At 45.1% G+C, this 16,610-nt stretch overlaps 1 protein-coding gene across 1 annotated transcript in view; it reads left to right on the forward strand.

The window, feature by feature from the left end:
• Positions 1–5,933: 5,933 nt before the first annotated feature.
• Positions 5,934–16,610, forward strand: part of TIPARP (TCDD inducible poly(ADP-ribose) polymerase) — a 57,757-nt gene continuing 47,080 nt past the window's right edge. The window contains exons 1-2 of the mRNA XM_089675391.1: positions 5,934–6,125; positions 15,277–16,220. Coding sequence (XP_089531517.1) covers positions 15,304–16,220 — 917 coding nt within the window. The 5' untranslated portion in view covers positions 5,934–6,125; positions 15,277–15,303. The remainder of the gene's footprint in view (positions 6,126–15,276; positions 16,221–16,610) is intronic.

Consider the following 16,610-nt stretch of genomic DNA (forward strand, 5'->3'; position numbering starts at 1 on the left):
AACATGCTTGTTATACTCGCTGTGGAACCTAAGGGGTTAATCCTCCAGATTGTGTAAAAACGCTGTTTGATGCTGTCTTCTCTGATCCTCCCCTTCTTCCAGTGCCCCCCTCTTATCTCCTGATAAGACATATTGTGTGGAGCAGGGGCAGACTGACAACTCATGGGGCCCCCGGGCAATAGGGGATCATGGGGCCCCCGTATCCTCACCCATACCCAAAAAAGCTTATGAAAAAGCCAATGAAAGGTACCAGGGGCATCTCATGGGGCCCCCTACTGACCCCCGGCCCTCGGACAGTGCCCGAATGCTCGAATGGTCAGTCCGCCCCTGGTGTGGAGTCACTCTGCACATGCTCATTTTGGTTTGTATTGCTAGAGAGGTTTTTTATTTTTTTGGAAGAATGCATGTGATCAGCACAGGGCCAATCAGCACTGTCCAGACAGAAGTGTCAAGGTCCTACCTTTTCCCTGAGGTTATGTTACTCCATGTGCTGGCGTCCATCTTGGATTCTGCTGTGCATGATGGGAATCCTTTTATGCCTTCAGGTCTCTGTGGTCCATCCCCCAGAGGGGTGTGGCTGATGACATATAAGCCTGTGGCCCGCACATGCTCTTTGCACTTGTGTCTTGTGTCTTTGTGTCGCTATTACTCTGTTCTGACTCTCGTGACTCTCCTGGTATCTGATTCGGCTTGTGACTTGACTATTCTTGTATTCTGCCTTGATCTGACCCTCTGTTGCTGAACCCGGCTCGTGACCTGTGATTCTCGTCTGCTGTCCTGTACTGTTTTGTCCTGTTGTTGTTGACCCGGCTTGTCTGACTACTCTTTTGTCTCTTCCACCAGCTACACGCCATTGGTGGCGGCCATTACCGCAGCTGAGGTGTCTCAGGGGCCGCGACCTGGTTCCTGGCTGCGTCAAGTCCATCCCCACCATCAGGGGCCCTGGTGAAGGGCAGCCTGGGACTTAGACTCCGCGCCCTGAGGGACTTCGGTCTGTGGGTAGTGGTTGTCGTCAGCCAGTGCGTTACATTGTTAGGCCTGCCTGTCCTTTCCTCGGCCCCTGCCCTGACATTACACAAGTGCCATGAACCCTGACGGTGCAGGCACGCCTTCGCTCCCAATGCTAGTCGCCAGACTCGATCAACAGGATCACCTGTTGGATTGATTCGCTCAGGCATTGCAAACTCTGCACGCACTGCACACCTTGATCCTGGTGCTATTAGGCCGGTAGTCACTCCGGTGGTCTCTCCCGCAGCTTCTCCGCCTATTGCGTGCACCACCTCGACGGCTGCATCAGCGGCGCCCAGAGGTATGACTGGTTCAGCCCCTCTTCCACAGCGCTTTGGGGGTGAGCCTAGTCAGTGTCGTGGGTTCCTCAACCAGGTGGGTATTTATTTTGAATTAATACCCCACGCCTTTCCGTCTGAGAGGTCAAAGGCGGGGTTCCTAATTTCCCTACTCTCAGACAAGGCCTTGGCCTGGGCAAATCCCTTATGGGAGAGGAACGACCCGGTGATTCAAGATTTTTCCGGTTTTGTCGATGCCTTCCGTAGGGTATTCCACGTACCGGCTCGTTCCGCCTCGGCGGCCAAACTGCTCATGACCATGCATCGGGGTTCACGGACCGTGGCCGAGTACGCTATAGAGTTTCGTACCCTGGCGGCAGAGGTCGGTTGGAACAATGAGGCTCTGGTGGCTGCGTTTTCCCGTGGTCTTTCTGACACATTGAAGGACGAGATTGCAGCTAAGGAACTGCCTGTGGTGTTGGAGGAGCTCATCTCTTTCCTGATCCTGATTGACACCAGGCTCAGGGAGAGGCCTTCACTCAGGGAACACCTGCGGAGGCCTTCCAATCGACAGGCACGTTCGTAAGTCTACTTCTCCAGCAGGAGCAGGTTTTTTTTTCGTAAAGAAGAAAGGTGGGGAATTGAGGCCCTGCATCGATTATAGGGGTCTCAATCGGATTACCATTAAAAATGCATATCCGATTCCTTTGATTTCTGAGTTGTTCGACCGCCTTAAGGGAGCAACAGTCTTTACCAAACTCGACCTTAGGGCGGCGTACAACCTCGTACGGATCAGACAGGGGGATGAGTGGAAGACCGCCTTTAACACCAGAACCGGGCACTACGAATACCTGGTGATGCCCTTCGGATTGTGTAATGCGCCCGCGGTTTTTCAGGAATTCATAAACGATGTCCTTCGTGACTTGTTGCAGCAGTGCATAGTGGTTTACCTGGATGACATCTTGGTTTACTCTACCTCCATGGAGTCTCATGTCCAGGATGTCAAGCAGGTGCTGCAACGATTGCATGAGAACGGACTCTTTTGTAAACTCGAGAAGTGCGAGTTCCATCGATCCCAAGTTGCCTTTTTGGGCTACATAATTTCCGCGGAGGGATTTTCCATGGACCCTCAGAAGGTTGCTGCGGTTCTGCAGTGGCCTCGTCCCAATGGTCTTCGGCCCATTCAGCGCTTTCTGGGTTTTGCCAACTACTATCGGAAGTTCATCAGGAACTTCTCCACATTGGCAAAGCCTCTCTCTGACCTAACCAGGAAGGGGAGTAACCCTCACGAGTGGCCATCCAAGGCCATCATAGCTTTCGAGGCTCTGAAAGCCGCCTTTGCTTCGGCTCCGATTCTTTCACATCCCAATCCTGGGTTGCCCTTCGTCCTCGAGGTTAATGCTTCCGAGACGGGAGTAGGGGCTCTCCTGTCTCAGCATCGGTCGCCCGATGGACCCCTACTTCCCTGCGGGTTCTACTCCAGGAAGCTTTCCCCTGCAGAGTGCAACTACCAGATTGGAGATCGGGAGTTGTTGGTCATCATCCTGGCTCTCAAGGAGTGGAGGCACCTGCTCGAGGGTTCCGCGGTTCCGGTCCTCATTCTTACCGATCACAAGAACCTGACTTATCTTTCAGAGGCCAAGAGATTGACACCCCGCCAGGCCAGATGGGCTCTGTTCTTGTCACGCTTCAACTATGTGGTTTCATATTTGCCTGGTTCCAAGAATGTCAGGGCTGATGCGTTATCACGGCAATACTCTGAGTTGTCCAGGGAAGACTCTGAGCCAATCTCACTTATACCTCCAGATCAGATCCTGGCTGCCATTCGCACCAGTCTGACCTCTCCTCTTGGGGAGCAGATTTTGGCGGCTCAAACTGATGCTCCTCCCGGGAAGCCGGAGGGTAGATGTTTCGTACCCGAGGGATTGCGCACCCGCCTGCTGCGTACCTACCATAACGCCAAAACTGCCGGGCATCCGGGGAAGAACCAGCTGTGTTGGGTCGTCTCTCACTTATTCTGGTGGCCAACCCTCCGTGCCGACATTGCCTCTTATGTAGCGGCATGTTCGATCTGTGCCCAGAATAAGTCTCCACGGCATCTCCCTTTGGGTCTTCTGCAACCCATTCCCAATGGGGAGCGTCCTTGGTCACATCTAGGTATGGACTTTATTGTAGACCTCCCGGTGTCTCGGGGTCATACGGTCATCCTCATGATCGTCGATCGGTTTTCCAAGATGTGCCATTGCATTCCACTCAGGAAATTACCCACAGCGCAAGAACTGGCCACGGTCTTTTCCAGGGAGATTTTTCGCCTGCATGGGTTGCCTAAGGTGATTGTCTCGGACCGCGGGAGTCAGTTCGTGTCCAGATTCTGGCGCGCCTTCTGCTCCCAGTTGGGTATTAGTCTCTCCTTTTCTTCAGCCTACCACCCGCAGTCCAATGGGGCTGCGGAGCGTTCCAATCAGGCCTTAGAACAATTCCTTCGGTGTTATATTTCAGACCATCAGGACGATTGGGCCGATCTCCTGCCTTGGGCAGAGTTTGCCAGGAACTCGACGGTCAACTCCTCCTCCGGGATGTCTCCTTTCATGGCCAACTATGGGTTCCAACCCGCGGTATTACCTGAGAGGTTCTCACCACAGGACATTCCGGCTGTGGAGAACCATCTTGCTGCCCTGCGTTCTTCATGGGGGCAGATCCAAAGGGTCTTGAGGGACTCAGCTCAGCGCCAGAAGTTCCAGGCTGATCGCAGACGGTTGCCCGCTCCTTCATACCAGGTCGGCGATCGTGTGTGGTTGTCTACTCGCAACCTCAATCTTCGGGTGCCCACACCCAAACTAGCTCCCCGTTTTGTCGGTCCTTTCCGCATTCTCCGCAAAGTGAATCCGGTGGCCTATGCCCTTGCCCTTCCGTCTGGGATGCGGATCTCCAATATCTTTCATGTTTCCCTGTTGAAACCTCTGATCTGCAATCGCTTTACTACCTCTCTGGCTCGGCCCCGTCCTGTCCGGGTTGACGGTCATGAGGAGTATGAGGTGAGCCGGATCCTGGACTCTCGATTGGTGCGAGGTCGATTACAGTTCCTGGTTCATTGGCGCGGTTATGGTCCCGAGGAGCGTTCCTGGGTTCCTTCCACGGATGTCCATGCTCCTGCCCTCCTCTGCGCTTTTCATACCCGCTTTCCTCAGAAACCTTTTGTTGAGCCGCGGAGGGGGAGGGGCCCTTGAGGAGGAGGTACTGTCAAGGTCCTACCTTTTCCCTGAGGTTATGTTACTCCATGTGCTGGCGTCCATCTTGGATTCTGCTGTGCATGATGGGAATCCTTTTATGCCTTCAGGTCTCTGTGGTCCATCCCCCAGAGGGGTGTGGCTGATGACATATAAGCCTGTGGCCCGCACATGCTCTTTGCACTTGTGTCTTGTGTCTTTGTGTCGCTATTACTCTGTTCTGACTCTCGTGACTCTCCTGGTATCTGATTCGGCTTGTGACTTGACTATTCTTGTATTCTCCCTTGATCTGACCCTCTGTTGCTGAACCCGGCTCGTGACCTGTGATTCTCGTCTGCTGTCCTGTACCATTTTGTCCCGTTGTTGTTGACTCGGCTTGTCTGACTACTCTTTTGTCTCTTCCACCAGCTACACGCCATTGGCGGCAGCCATTACCGCAGCTGAGGTGTCTCGGGGGCCGCGACCTGGTTCCTGGCTGCGTCAAGTCCATCCCCACCATCAGGGGCCCTGGTGAAGGGCAGCCTGGGACTTAGACTCCGCGCCCTGAGGGACTTTGGTCTGTGGGTAGTGGTTGTCGTCAGCCAGTGCGTTACATTGTTAGGCTTGCCTGTCCGTTCCTCGGCCCCTGCCCTGACAAGAAGTCAGGGGTTTTGCATCTTCCTAGAACAGAATGAAAACTACCCCTACAATCTTTAACCAGTGCTCTACTGGACACTGATAGAAGTCACAAGACTGCTCTAACTGCTGGTGGGAAAAGCATTTAGCAGTTTATATTTACTAAAATAATTGCATTTCCATGTTGTGTGTACTGTGGGAGACCAAATATAGTGAATGCAGGGTCCTGGATTCAGTAACACTTTAAATAACTTGAATGAACTGCAGAGACAATGCAAGAAAGTGCAACATGCAAGTGTTTTTCCCTGTGTGCTGGAATGGTATGTGACAGTGGGGACAACAAGGGGTGCACGGAGCTCGCAGTCCCATTGGGCCTCTGTGTAATACTTGCGTCCCTGACATGATTGTATCTAAATGTATCTCGAGAGGCAATATTTTGGCTGCAGTCATCTGTAAGGGCTGATTCACACTGGTGCCATTTTTTTTTCATGCAACTTGAGTTGCACAGAACTGGGGAAATCACATTGTTTTCAAATGTGCCCCTTCAGATTAATGTGTGTTGTGATTTTGGAACAGGTTCCTGTACTACTTTGGTGCAATTTCAGTGCAATTTGGTTCCCCATCAAAGGTGTAAAGTACTCAGTGACAGCTCAGCTCCTTTCTCCTCCAGCAGATGGCGCTCCTCACCGCCCAGCCCTCCTCCTATTATTACTGTACTATGACGACTGTCCAGGCCCCTCCCACTCAGTCTGCAATGCTCCTGTGGGCAGGGCTAAGGGAAGCGATATTTAAAAGCAGCTAATGTAGCATGTGAGGAGTGTGTGCGGGGTGTACGGAGGAATGGGCCGCTGGTCACGTACGGAGCACCAGGCGAGAGTTGGATAGGAAGCCCTCCTGCTCCTCCTCCCTCCTCCTCCTCATACAGAGAGGCTCCTCCAGGGGACTACAAGCTGCAGATCTGGGCTCTCCGGACCTCACACTCCTCATCCTCAGGCAGGTAAGTCACCCTGCCAGGGACTAGGTACTGTACAGCCGAACTGGATGGATAGATTCTGGTTGGATGGGGAACTTTCCAGGAGGAGTTTGTTCTACACTGCGGGATACAACAAAGGATTCCTTCTCATCATAGAGAGGGGCTCAACACCGATCTCTGCACACCTACCTACCCCAGGACTGGGGGAGCTCACTGCACCCCGATCTTTGCACACCTACCTACCCCAGGACTGGGGGGAGCTCACACTGCACCCTGATCTCTGCACACCTACCTACCCCAGGACTGGGGGAGCTCACACTGCACCCCGATTTCTCCACAAACTTTCTGATGGTTGCATAGATCACTATTGTGGAGCTGTCACTCTGAGCCGGCTGATCGATGGCTTCTTATGCCATTGATGATGAGGAGAAGACTTGGGATCTGACCGTTCTGGGGGCTCCTTACATCTATGGGGGATCCATCCCTTCCATGGAGAGCACAGTCCTCACAGCACTGGACAGTGTAATGGGGACACAGCAGGGACCGATCTGATAGAGATCTATAATCATCCTTTATACACTGAAATAGATCTATAATTATCCTATGTACACTGATAGAGATCTATGCTCATCCTATATACACTGATAGAGATCTATACTCATCCTATATACACTGATAGAGATCTATGCTCATCCTATATACACTGATAGAGATCTATACTCATCCTATATACACTGATAGAGATATAAACATCCTATATACAATGATAGAGATCTATGCTCATCCTATATACACTGATAGAGATCTATACTCATCCTATACACACTGATAGAGATCTATACTCATCCTATATACACTGATAGAGATCTATACTCATCCTATATACACTGATATAGATATAAACTCATTCTATATACACTGATAGAGATCTATGCTCATCCTATACACACTGAAATAAATGTATACTCATCCTATATACACTGATAGAGATCTATACTCATCCTATATACACTGAAATAGATGTATATTCATCCTATATTATCTGATAGAGAGCTATACTCATCCTATATTATCTGATCGAGATCTAAACTCTTCCTATGTACACTGAAATGTATACTCATCCTATGTACACTGAAATAAATGTATACTCATCCTATATACACTGATAGAAATCTCTACTCATCCTCTATACACTGAATAGGATATATATACTCATCCTCTATACACTGAAATGGATATATACTCATCCTCTATACACTGAAATGGATATATACTCATCCTCTGTACACTGAAATGGATATATACTCATCCTCTGTACACTGCAATAGATGTATACCCATCCTATATACACTGATAGAGATCTATACTCATCCTATGTACATTGAAATAGATGTATACTCATCCTATATACACTGATAGAGATGCATACTCATCCTATGTACACTGATAGAGATCTATATGCATCCTATGCACTGATATAAATCTATACACAGATATAACTTTGCATATGGACACCATTCTTCTCTTGTACTGTACAGAGTTCTCATATCACTATACTATATAATGTGATGGGACATCTCAAGGACTTCAGAACTGGTCTGCTGTAGATCTATAATGGTCACATACTGATACAAATTTATATATGAACAGAAATGATCTCATAGCACTGTACTGTCTAATATGACATTTCACAGACTACAGAACTGACTTGCTGTTGATGTACAATAATAATTTCATATGAATTGTATTGTGATCCAACTTTTATGTGGACACCATTGTTCTCATCACTATACAGTGTGATGGGACATTACAAGGACTACAGGACTGATTTGCCGTAGACCTCTAGTACTCATATAGTGATGCAACTTTATTAGTACAGCACTGTTCTCATAGCCTTGTGCAGTCTAGTCTGCCTTTTTAACCCAGAGGAACCCTTCAAATAACTTTCTGGTTTCAGGGATCACATACTAATGATTACTGTTGCTACAGCTCAGTGATTAATAGCGTGGTGGTCAATGGGAAGAGAGGCCCCTTACATTGGTAGTCAGTGAGAAGAGAGACCCCTTACATTGGTGGTCAATGGGAAGAGAGGCCCCTTACATTGGTGGTCAATGGGAAGAGAGGCTCCTTACATTGGTAGTCAGTGAGAAGAGAGACCCCTTACATTAGTGGCCAGTAAGAAGAGAGACCCCTTACATTGGTGGTCAGTAAGAAGAGAGACCCCTTACATTGGTGGTCAGTGAGAAGAATCTACAAAGAGTTAAAAAGATGATTGGTGTCAGTGGTTACTGATCGGAGAGGCAGAAATTGCTCAAGGAACCCCTAACAACCTCTGGAGGAACCCTAGTTGAGAAATACTGCTGTAAATGAACATTTCAGATGTGACAAAGGTGAGCAGTTTTAGATCGCCAGTAATCATATAGTGATACGACTTCATATAGACAGCATTGCTTTTTTAGCACTGTACAGGGACTACAGAACTGACCCCTGGTACATATATAGTGATAGCACTGTACAGGGACTACAGAACTGATCCCTAGTACTCCTATAGTGACAGTACTGTACAGGGACTACAGAACTGGCCCCTAGTACTCATATAGTGATAGCACTGTACAGGGACTACAGAACTGACCCCTAGTACTCCTATAGTGATAGCACTGTACAGGGACTACAGAACTGACCCCTGGTACATATATAGTGATAGCACTGTACAGGGACTACAGAACTGACCCCTAGTACTCCTATAGTGATAGCACTGTACAGGGACTACAGAACTGACCCCTGGTACTCCTATAGTGATAGCACTGTACAGGGACTACAGAACTGGCCCCTAGTACTCATATAGTGATAGCACTGTACAGGGACTACAGAACTGATCCCTAGTACTTCTATAGTAATAGCACTGTACAGGGACTACGGAACTGACCTCTAGTACTCGGATAACTATAGAACTGTACAGGGACTACAGAACTGACCTTTAGTATTCATATAATGATAGTACTGTACATGAACTACAGAACTGATCTCTAGTATTCATATTGTGATAGCACTGTACAGGGACTTCACAACTGACCTCTAGTACTGATTGTTCTCATAGCTGTGTAGTGTGAAGAAACATTTTTGGAACTACAAAGCTGTCCGGTTGTAGGATGAGTGATAGTATGGTACAATGGTACGTGGATAGAATAGCTGTCATAGCATTGTACAGTGTAAGGGAACATTTCATGAACTACAAAGCTGACCTGCTGTAGCCATATAATGGTATCCGTAATTAGAATAGTCCTCATAGCACTGTTCAGTGTGAGGTTTTGAGAGCAGACTTTTGAATTCTGTAGATTTATTAACAATCTATGTATAAGAATACTACATTAGACTTGACTAAAGGTTGGCTGTACATTGTAGTGTTTAACCTTTTGTTTGCAGACAGGCCCATGTATAGCTTGCTACGCATATCCATCATGCAGTGTATAGAACATCTATGTACATACTCCTCATAAGTACCCCATGAGTGATGAGCTGTAGTGCAGGGCTTGTATACTCACAGGTCATGGACAACAATGGGGAATTGGTAAAAACCTTCTGATCCAAAATTAATTTATCTTTGCCTTGGTGTCCAGGGCTATCTGCAAATGGACCTTGTGTGTTTGTGTGTATGTATGTATGTATGTGTGTGTGTATATATATATATATATATATATATATATATATATATATATATATATATATGGTTCGATTACTAAATGTAATTTTTGGTGCAGTATATTTTATATGTAATTCATCCAAGGGTGGCTGTTGATGAACAGAAGATACTCATCTTTAATCGGATTCTTGCTAGAACATTGCAACCACCAACATGGGCAGGCCACAATATAGGCCAGACCCATTTCAATATGTAACTGAGCCCACTCCTATTTATAAATTAATTTTTTCTCCTGGAAGAAGCATGTTCAAAGGCAATCAGAAGAATGGCAGTTAAGTCATATAGCTTACATTCGGGACAGGTTTCTGGAAATTAAAGAGGAGAGATCATGACCTATCCTCTGGAACTCCCTACCCGAAACCATCAGACTATCACCTACTCTCCTCTCATTTAGGCGCACCCTGAAAACCCACCTCTTCTGGGAAGTCTACCCCATTGCCAGCTAATTGCTGACCTCCACTCTTCCTACCACTCCATTCCCCACAGCTATCTCCTCCTGTACCACCATCCCCTCCCTCCTAGATTGTAAGCCCCCCGAACCCCTCGTGTATCACATTGTATTGTTTTCGTACTGTCACGTCTGTCCCCCTTTGTAATGTACAGCGCTGAGCGTACTGTTGGCGCTTTATAAATACTGTATAATAATAATAAATGTTGTAGCCAAGTCTTAGTCTAGAGCAGCACAGGTGAGTTAACTGCACTACCAGGATCACTAGTATTGAATTGCCTAGGGGAACAATCAGTCACAATACATGTGGATCTAGCTATGATATACGAGAGGCGTGTAGAAGCAATGAATCATATATGACGACATAGTGCTCTAAGGCCTAGCTTACACGGGCTTCAGATAGAACAAGAACAATGTGTACAGTGAGCTTTTACAGGGCTTTCAGCAAGCTTTGTTGGTGCCTTCTTTAAAATGACCATTCAGCTCCAGTTTGAGAATAATATACGCAGATCCTAAAGCTAGAATCCTGGAAAACATAACCCCCCCTCTTCCCAGCTAAGCCTGCTGGCCCTCACCAGGGGAAGGGGACCAGTAATCCCACACTGGAAATGTACCCATGCTAGCTGGTCTGTTTGCACTCACTTTATCCCCCAGTCTGTCTTCTGTACCCTGATAGGACTTCTGAACAGCCAGTAGGAAGAGGTGTGCAGGTGACTGCTACTTGTGTAGTTTAGACCATAGGAAGTAATTTGTTCCATTTCTTAGCTTTTAATTGCTAGCAATTTTAGTCCACTCAAGCTTTTGTGCACACCACACCAAGCTTTTGTGTCAAGCCATAAACAGCCACATTTCACACCTGATCTGATGTCTGATATGCTCGGGCAAGGACTGGTCAGTTTAGAGCTACACTAGGGGATATGATGGAGAGAATGTCCTGAAGTGTACACATTCCTAATCCCTCGGGCTAGTTGCAAAATGGTGGCGAATCCTGGTGCTACAATTCACATATGCATTGATCTTCCATCTGTCATTCTGAGGAAGGCATTGCTTGTCTATGGTGAGCCCAGAGCTTGCAGAAACGTTAAACCATTACATTTTTTTTTTTGGACATTTGGGTCAGTATAAGGGCTTATATGGACATGCATTGTTTTCTTGTGTTTGGTGTATGTTTTGGAATGCACATCAAACACAGGTCAGCAAAATCTCATTGAGCGGTACACATGGCAGGGGTTGCGTTTGGCCTGCATTACAATGCATTTCTTTGGATGCAAAATATCCTTTGGCGGTATGTTTGAGCTGCAGACAAAACAGGTTATATATAGCATTTTCTTGTTAATACTGCATTTGACAAGAACACCTGTCAACGTGAGCCCTTAAATAGGAGGAACCCTTCTGTTAAAAAAAGGGGTTATTTCCTATGTTTAAAGGGCTGAGATAGGAGCGGTCGGAGAACAGCGTCTTGTAGGCCTGTATTGCTCATCAGTAAAATGCTAGTGAAGTACATAGGGTTTTCCTTTTAATCTCTATATATATTACTATGCTGGATAGGTAACTTCTAGATCACAGATTTCACCCACTTATTGAGACTGCTTTTCTCACAGAGAAATCGTTTGTCATTTTCTAGTCATGGAGGGACATATGTTGGGTAACAACACTCTTAGAAGATGATGCACAATGTGCAATCTCTGGCATAATGGAGGTGTCTGTCATTTGAGGGACTTCCGATGTTCCCATGGGCTCCTCTTGTAGTGTGTTAATGAACAATGCAATCTGGAGGATTCTCTTTGTCTTTGCTCAATGAATTCCCATAAGTTGTAGTGAAGAAAACAGAATTACATCATGTTATATAGTGTATGCCCACATTAAAAATACACACGTCATGTTAAGCTTTCTGTTAGCATGGTGGTGCAATGCACAATCTCATTGACTGAAAGGAATTGGTGTTCCAATTTAATTGACCCACCAGTGTAGCAGGCAGCTTTGTGAAGTGGTCTTATTCCTTTCTCTTCCATTCATGTTTATTCTTTCTTTGTTGCGCGAGATTAAAGCCTAATACACACGATCCGAAAAATCGTACGAAAAATTCTACTTCTCGTGATCATACGTTAATCTGATTGTTAGTACACAGCTTACTTCCGAAATTATTTGAAGGGACAAGCATGAAAATGTTTCTTGTACAATACCAGATACAATTTCTGTCTGAAAATACAATACAGATACATTACATCACTTTCAAAATTTGATTCTGTCGTACAAGAATTTTCATAACTTTAGTAACCTCTTCACTTTTAATATGAGACTAGCATGCAAAAAAAAATAGGTGTTCATTTGCCCAATATTCTCGTGTGTACGGGGCTTAAGGTTTTCAATGGTTTCTTGAAGAATATAATTAATTGGGATATTACTTTCCAAAATAAAATCACTGAGAGGGAAAAATGTAAATGTAGTGTGATCCCAGTCATCGTTAGAACTCGGGGTGAAATCATGCCTTTATTTACCAGGATGTTGTCCTTTGTTGCCAGTCAGTATAGTTATCATATAGAATAGATCTTTCCATCATTTCCATCCACCTTTCTGACAGGTATGGCTTTGTTAAAACGACTGAGCGTGTTTAGATAATAAGAGTGTGTGTGTGTGTGTGTGTGTGTGAAGCATGACATGAAAACAAAGGAAATCGTAGAAATCCATTGATTTTTTTTTTTTTTTTTTTTACATTGCAATGTATACTTCCACCATAGGAATGTCTATATAAAAGTAATTTTGGGAAGGATCATTTCATCATGTCATAATGGCTATTTAGTAAAATAAAGAGCTTAGGGTAGCCATATTCATGAGGCAATCATCATCTGATCTGGCCAATCAAACTGGGATAAAATTGTATGTCCATGGACGCACTGTCATCTCTGCAGACACTCTTGCTTGACCAATCACAAGAGATAATAACAGAGCCCTGATAATGAAAGTTCCTAAAACAATTACTATTGTTTTCGCAAGATAAGACAGGCGCCAGGTGTCTGCTTAGTGCATACAAGGGCACATTCAGTGAAAACCATTGTGAATCTTTATGGAAAGATAGGCATCCTTTGGCATTCAAACAACAACGTGGTCAAAACGTAACAGCCAAGTTTATATGCTGTTATTATTTTACCCTGTGTAGGTGCATTTATGAGCTTGTTTTACAACTTGGTGTAAGTAACGACGGCATGCAATTACCTCACTAGACTTTTCAGCAGGCCAAAGTGGACCTGGGCTGATCTCTTGCTGTGAGTTCCTCATACCATTGCTCATTAGTGTCCTTTATTACATAAAAAAAGCCCTGCAATAATGACATATACATTTTTGGTTTTGGTTTTCCACCATTTTGAAAAGGATAGCTATACAGTACTTGAAGAGATATGGCAGTAGCGTATTTATTTTTTTCATTTGGTCCTTTGAACAATAAAACATTTATTTCTTTAGGCCTCTGGTGCGCAGACATCTAAAAATGGCACTTTTTTGGGGCATTCTTGCTTTTTTATTTACTTAACTAAATGCAGCGTAAATGTGTGCCGTGATCAGTAAAATAAAAATGCTGGTATTTTTACACGTGTACGCACATATATATGTGTAAATAAAGCTAGAAGATTATTTATGCATGTATATGCGCAAAGACTGGCAAGTGTTATATGACCTATCCTCATGGGGTTTTGTTTTCTGCCAGGAATGTCTGATGTCCATACATCAGTGCAATGTGCAAGAGCCCTTAAAGTTGACCTACTGGACCATGGCTGCTGCTAAGGGCCTTCAAGAAGCTTTAAAGGCTAAGTTTACATTTTATAGAAATTGGCCCCTGCAGACTAAGGGCCTCAGTAAATGCACTCTGCCATCTGTAAAAATATTGTTCTGCAAATGTCATACTTGTAGTCCTTTTCTGTCATCTATGAAGCCTGGCAGAACTACTACCAATATTTACAATCCTCCGTCCTGACTTAATTCCAGGAGATAGCAGTTGTCATGTGCTCGCCCCAGCTTTGCAAGATCAGATGAGCTTCCTGATACAAAAACCACGTAGTGCACTCTTTCTTCCCCTATCCTAGCAAGGCCAAGCTCAGCGCTGTTGGGATGGGGAAAGGTGCGGACTGCGCATGCATGACTTTTGAATCGGGATTCGCACTCAGTCCTGAAATCCTGGGGTGGGCATCCAGTGTCTGCTGTGTCCTGGAAATAGGTCAGGAATTGTGATTGTAAAGATTGGCAGTACTTCGGCCAGGCGTCACAAATGACAGAAAAGGCTTAAAGGTAAAGGAAAATATTTTTACAGACAGCACAGTGCAATTTATGCCAAAGGGACCCCTACTCTGCATGGGCCAGTTCATATAAAAGGTGAACTTTGCCTTGGAGGCTTAGCGATCTGTCTCACAGATGGGAAAGAGAAAATGGACATGTGAATGTGTCAGACTGGGTGTGTGTCAGAGCGCAAGATAGTGAGTGAGACAGGGTGTGTACACATGTGACATTAGACAGCCTTTTAGTCAGCCTGTGCCTGTCTGTTTCGCTAGACCTGTTTGTAATATACTGTGTGCTTTTTTTTTTTCTTCATGTCTTCTGCTGTAATGTAAATAAAAAAGTAAGACGTGTGCAAAAGATCTGATGTTGTCATGTGCAAGTATTTGATGCTTTGAATACTGAGAGGCGAACCACCCTAAGGTGCGATATACATTCCTTTGTGGTTGATGTCTGTAAAGTGTGGGCAACTGATGTATCCAATCAACATTCTTTTCATTCATAGGTGCGTTTAGCAAAGAGAATTCTAATTATTTTTGTTAGGACCTCTGCACTTGCATTTTTATCCTGTGTTGCCCTCTACTTTGAATGTTTACCCAATGCTATCTTATGATCGTGCCAATGGCTGCTGAGTTCTAGTGATTCCCATTAATGTACAGTGGGCCTAAACTGCAGTAGACAATGTGGCCCTCACATATTACTGAATGCTGAAATCACAACCAACAATTAAATGCTTGTCTGTTTTCTGTTCTTTTTCTATGTAGGCTAGACTGGAAGCTGTGGTCATCAACATGGAAGATGCTTTACAAGTAATGGAAGCGGGACCTGTGGGTGACTGTGCATTAAAGGGATCAGAAGTGCCAAGCAGGGAGTTTTCTAGGCACACTGATAAAATTCCTTTGGTGAAACCTTGTTTTAAAAAGAAGCCAGCCCAGAAAATATTAGACGCAGAAACCCTACACGCTTTGCAACCAATTTTCACTAGTTTTTTAGGATCTGGGACTCTTAATGGTTTATTCGTGTCCAATGATCAAGCTGGGACTACTAGTAACATATGTGAACCCCTTGTGAAAAAAGCACTAGGCTCTCAAAGTACTGCACTGATATCTGGGAGTTCAAGTCTTAGGCCAGTAAGCGAGCACTCTACGTCTGTGCATACAGCACAAGAGCTGGAGGAAGAGCAGGCGCCTGTAATAGAGAGCACAGAACCCTCGTTTCCTCCAGAAAGCACTAGTGGAACCGTTCCAAACACTGCCAATGGCTCCTTCCAGGATCCTCTTTTACAAACAAATTCTAGTGATCCCACCAATCCAATCTGCCTGGACAAGATGTTAGAAAGTTGTTCATCTGGGTTATTCCAGGACACCAGTTTTCTGGACCAATACAATGTGAGCCAAAATAATCATTCAAACGCTGGGATATTTGAGGACAAAACCGAGGAAGCATCTCTACTTCTTGTGTTTGAACTTTTGAATCAGCTTCAATATCATGTGCATCAGAAGGATGGTATTGACATTTGTGTGGAATTCCTGCAAGGGTTATGTTTTTATGGAAAAGATTGCCAAAAACATCATACAGTGTTGCCGTATCATTGGCAAGTTAGGAAACGTAGCACTGGCCTATGGCAAAGCATAAATGACGATTCCCAGGAGCATCTGGAAAGACTGTACTGTAGCCCGGATAGTGACAGAATCAAACTGCGATATCAGTAAGTTTCTAAAATGTGAAGTTTTTTGTTTAATCATGTTAATATTAGTGCACTATTTTTAATATAGGTTTGAGATTGAGTATTTATTGCCCTGCATGATATGACTCGGTTCATATTTTTTTTTTGTGACATTCCATCAAGTCAGCTCCATATAAGGTAGAAGCAGCTCAAGACGAATTGATGAGAATGTCACTTGTGCTAGCCCCTCCAGGCTTCTGTAACCTTTTTTTTTTTTACATGTCCTGCTATACGTAACTTGAATGTAGCTTCTCTGAGCAGTGTTCAATGTATCCCTAATATAAAAAGCATTCTGGTAACTCAAATACTAGTGTATCTCCTGGACATTCTTGTGCTTGTCGATAACTATTAGTATAGTGTTTGTCCAAAAAT

The sequence above is a fragment of the Staurois parvus genome, unplaced genomic scaffold (genome assembly GCF_062004578.1).
Source record: "Staurois parvus isolate SC_StPar_1 unplaced genomic scaffold, SC_StPar_1.0 ptg000155l, whole genome shotgun sequence".
NCBI lineage: Eukaryota > Metazoa > Chordata > Amphibia > Anura > Ranidae > Staurois > Staurois parvus.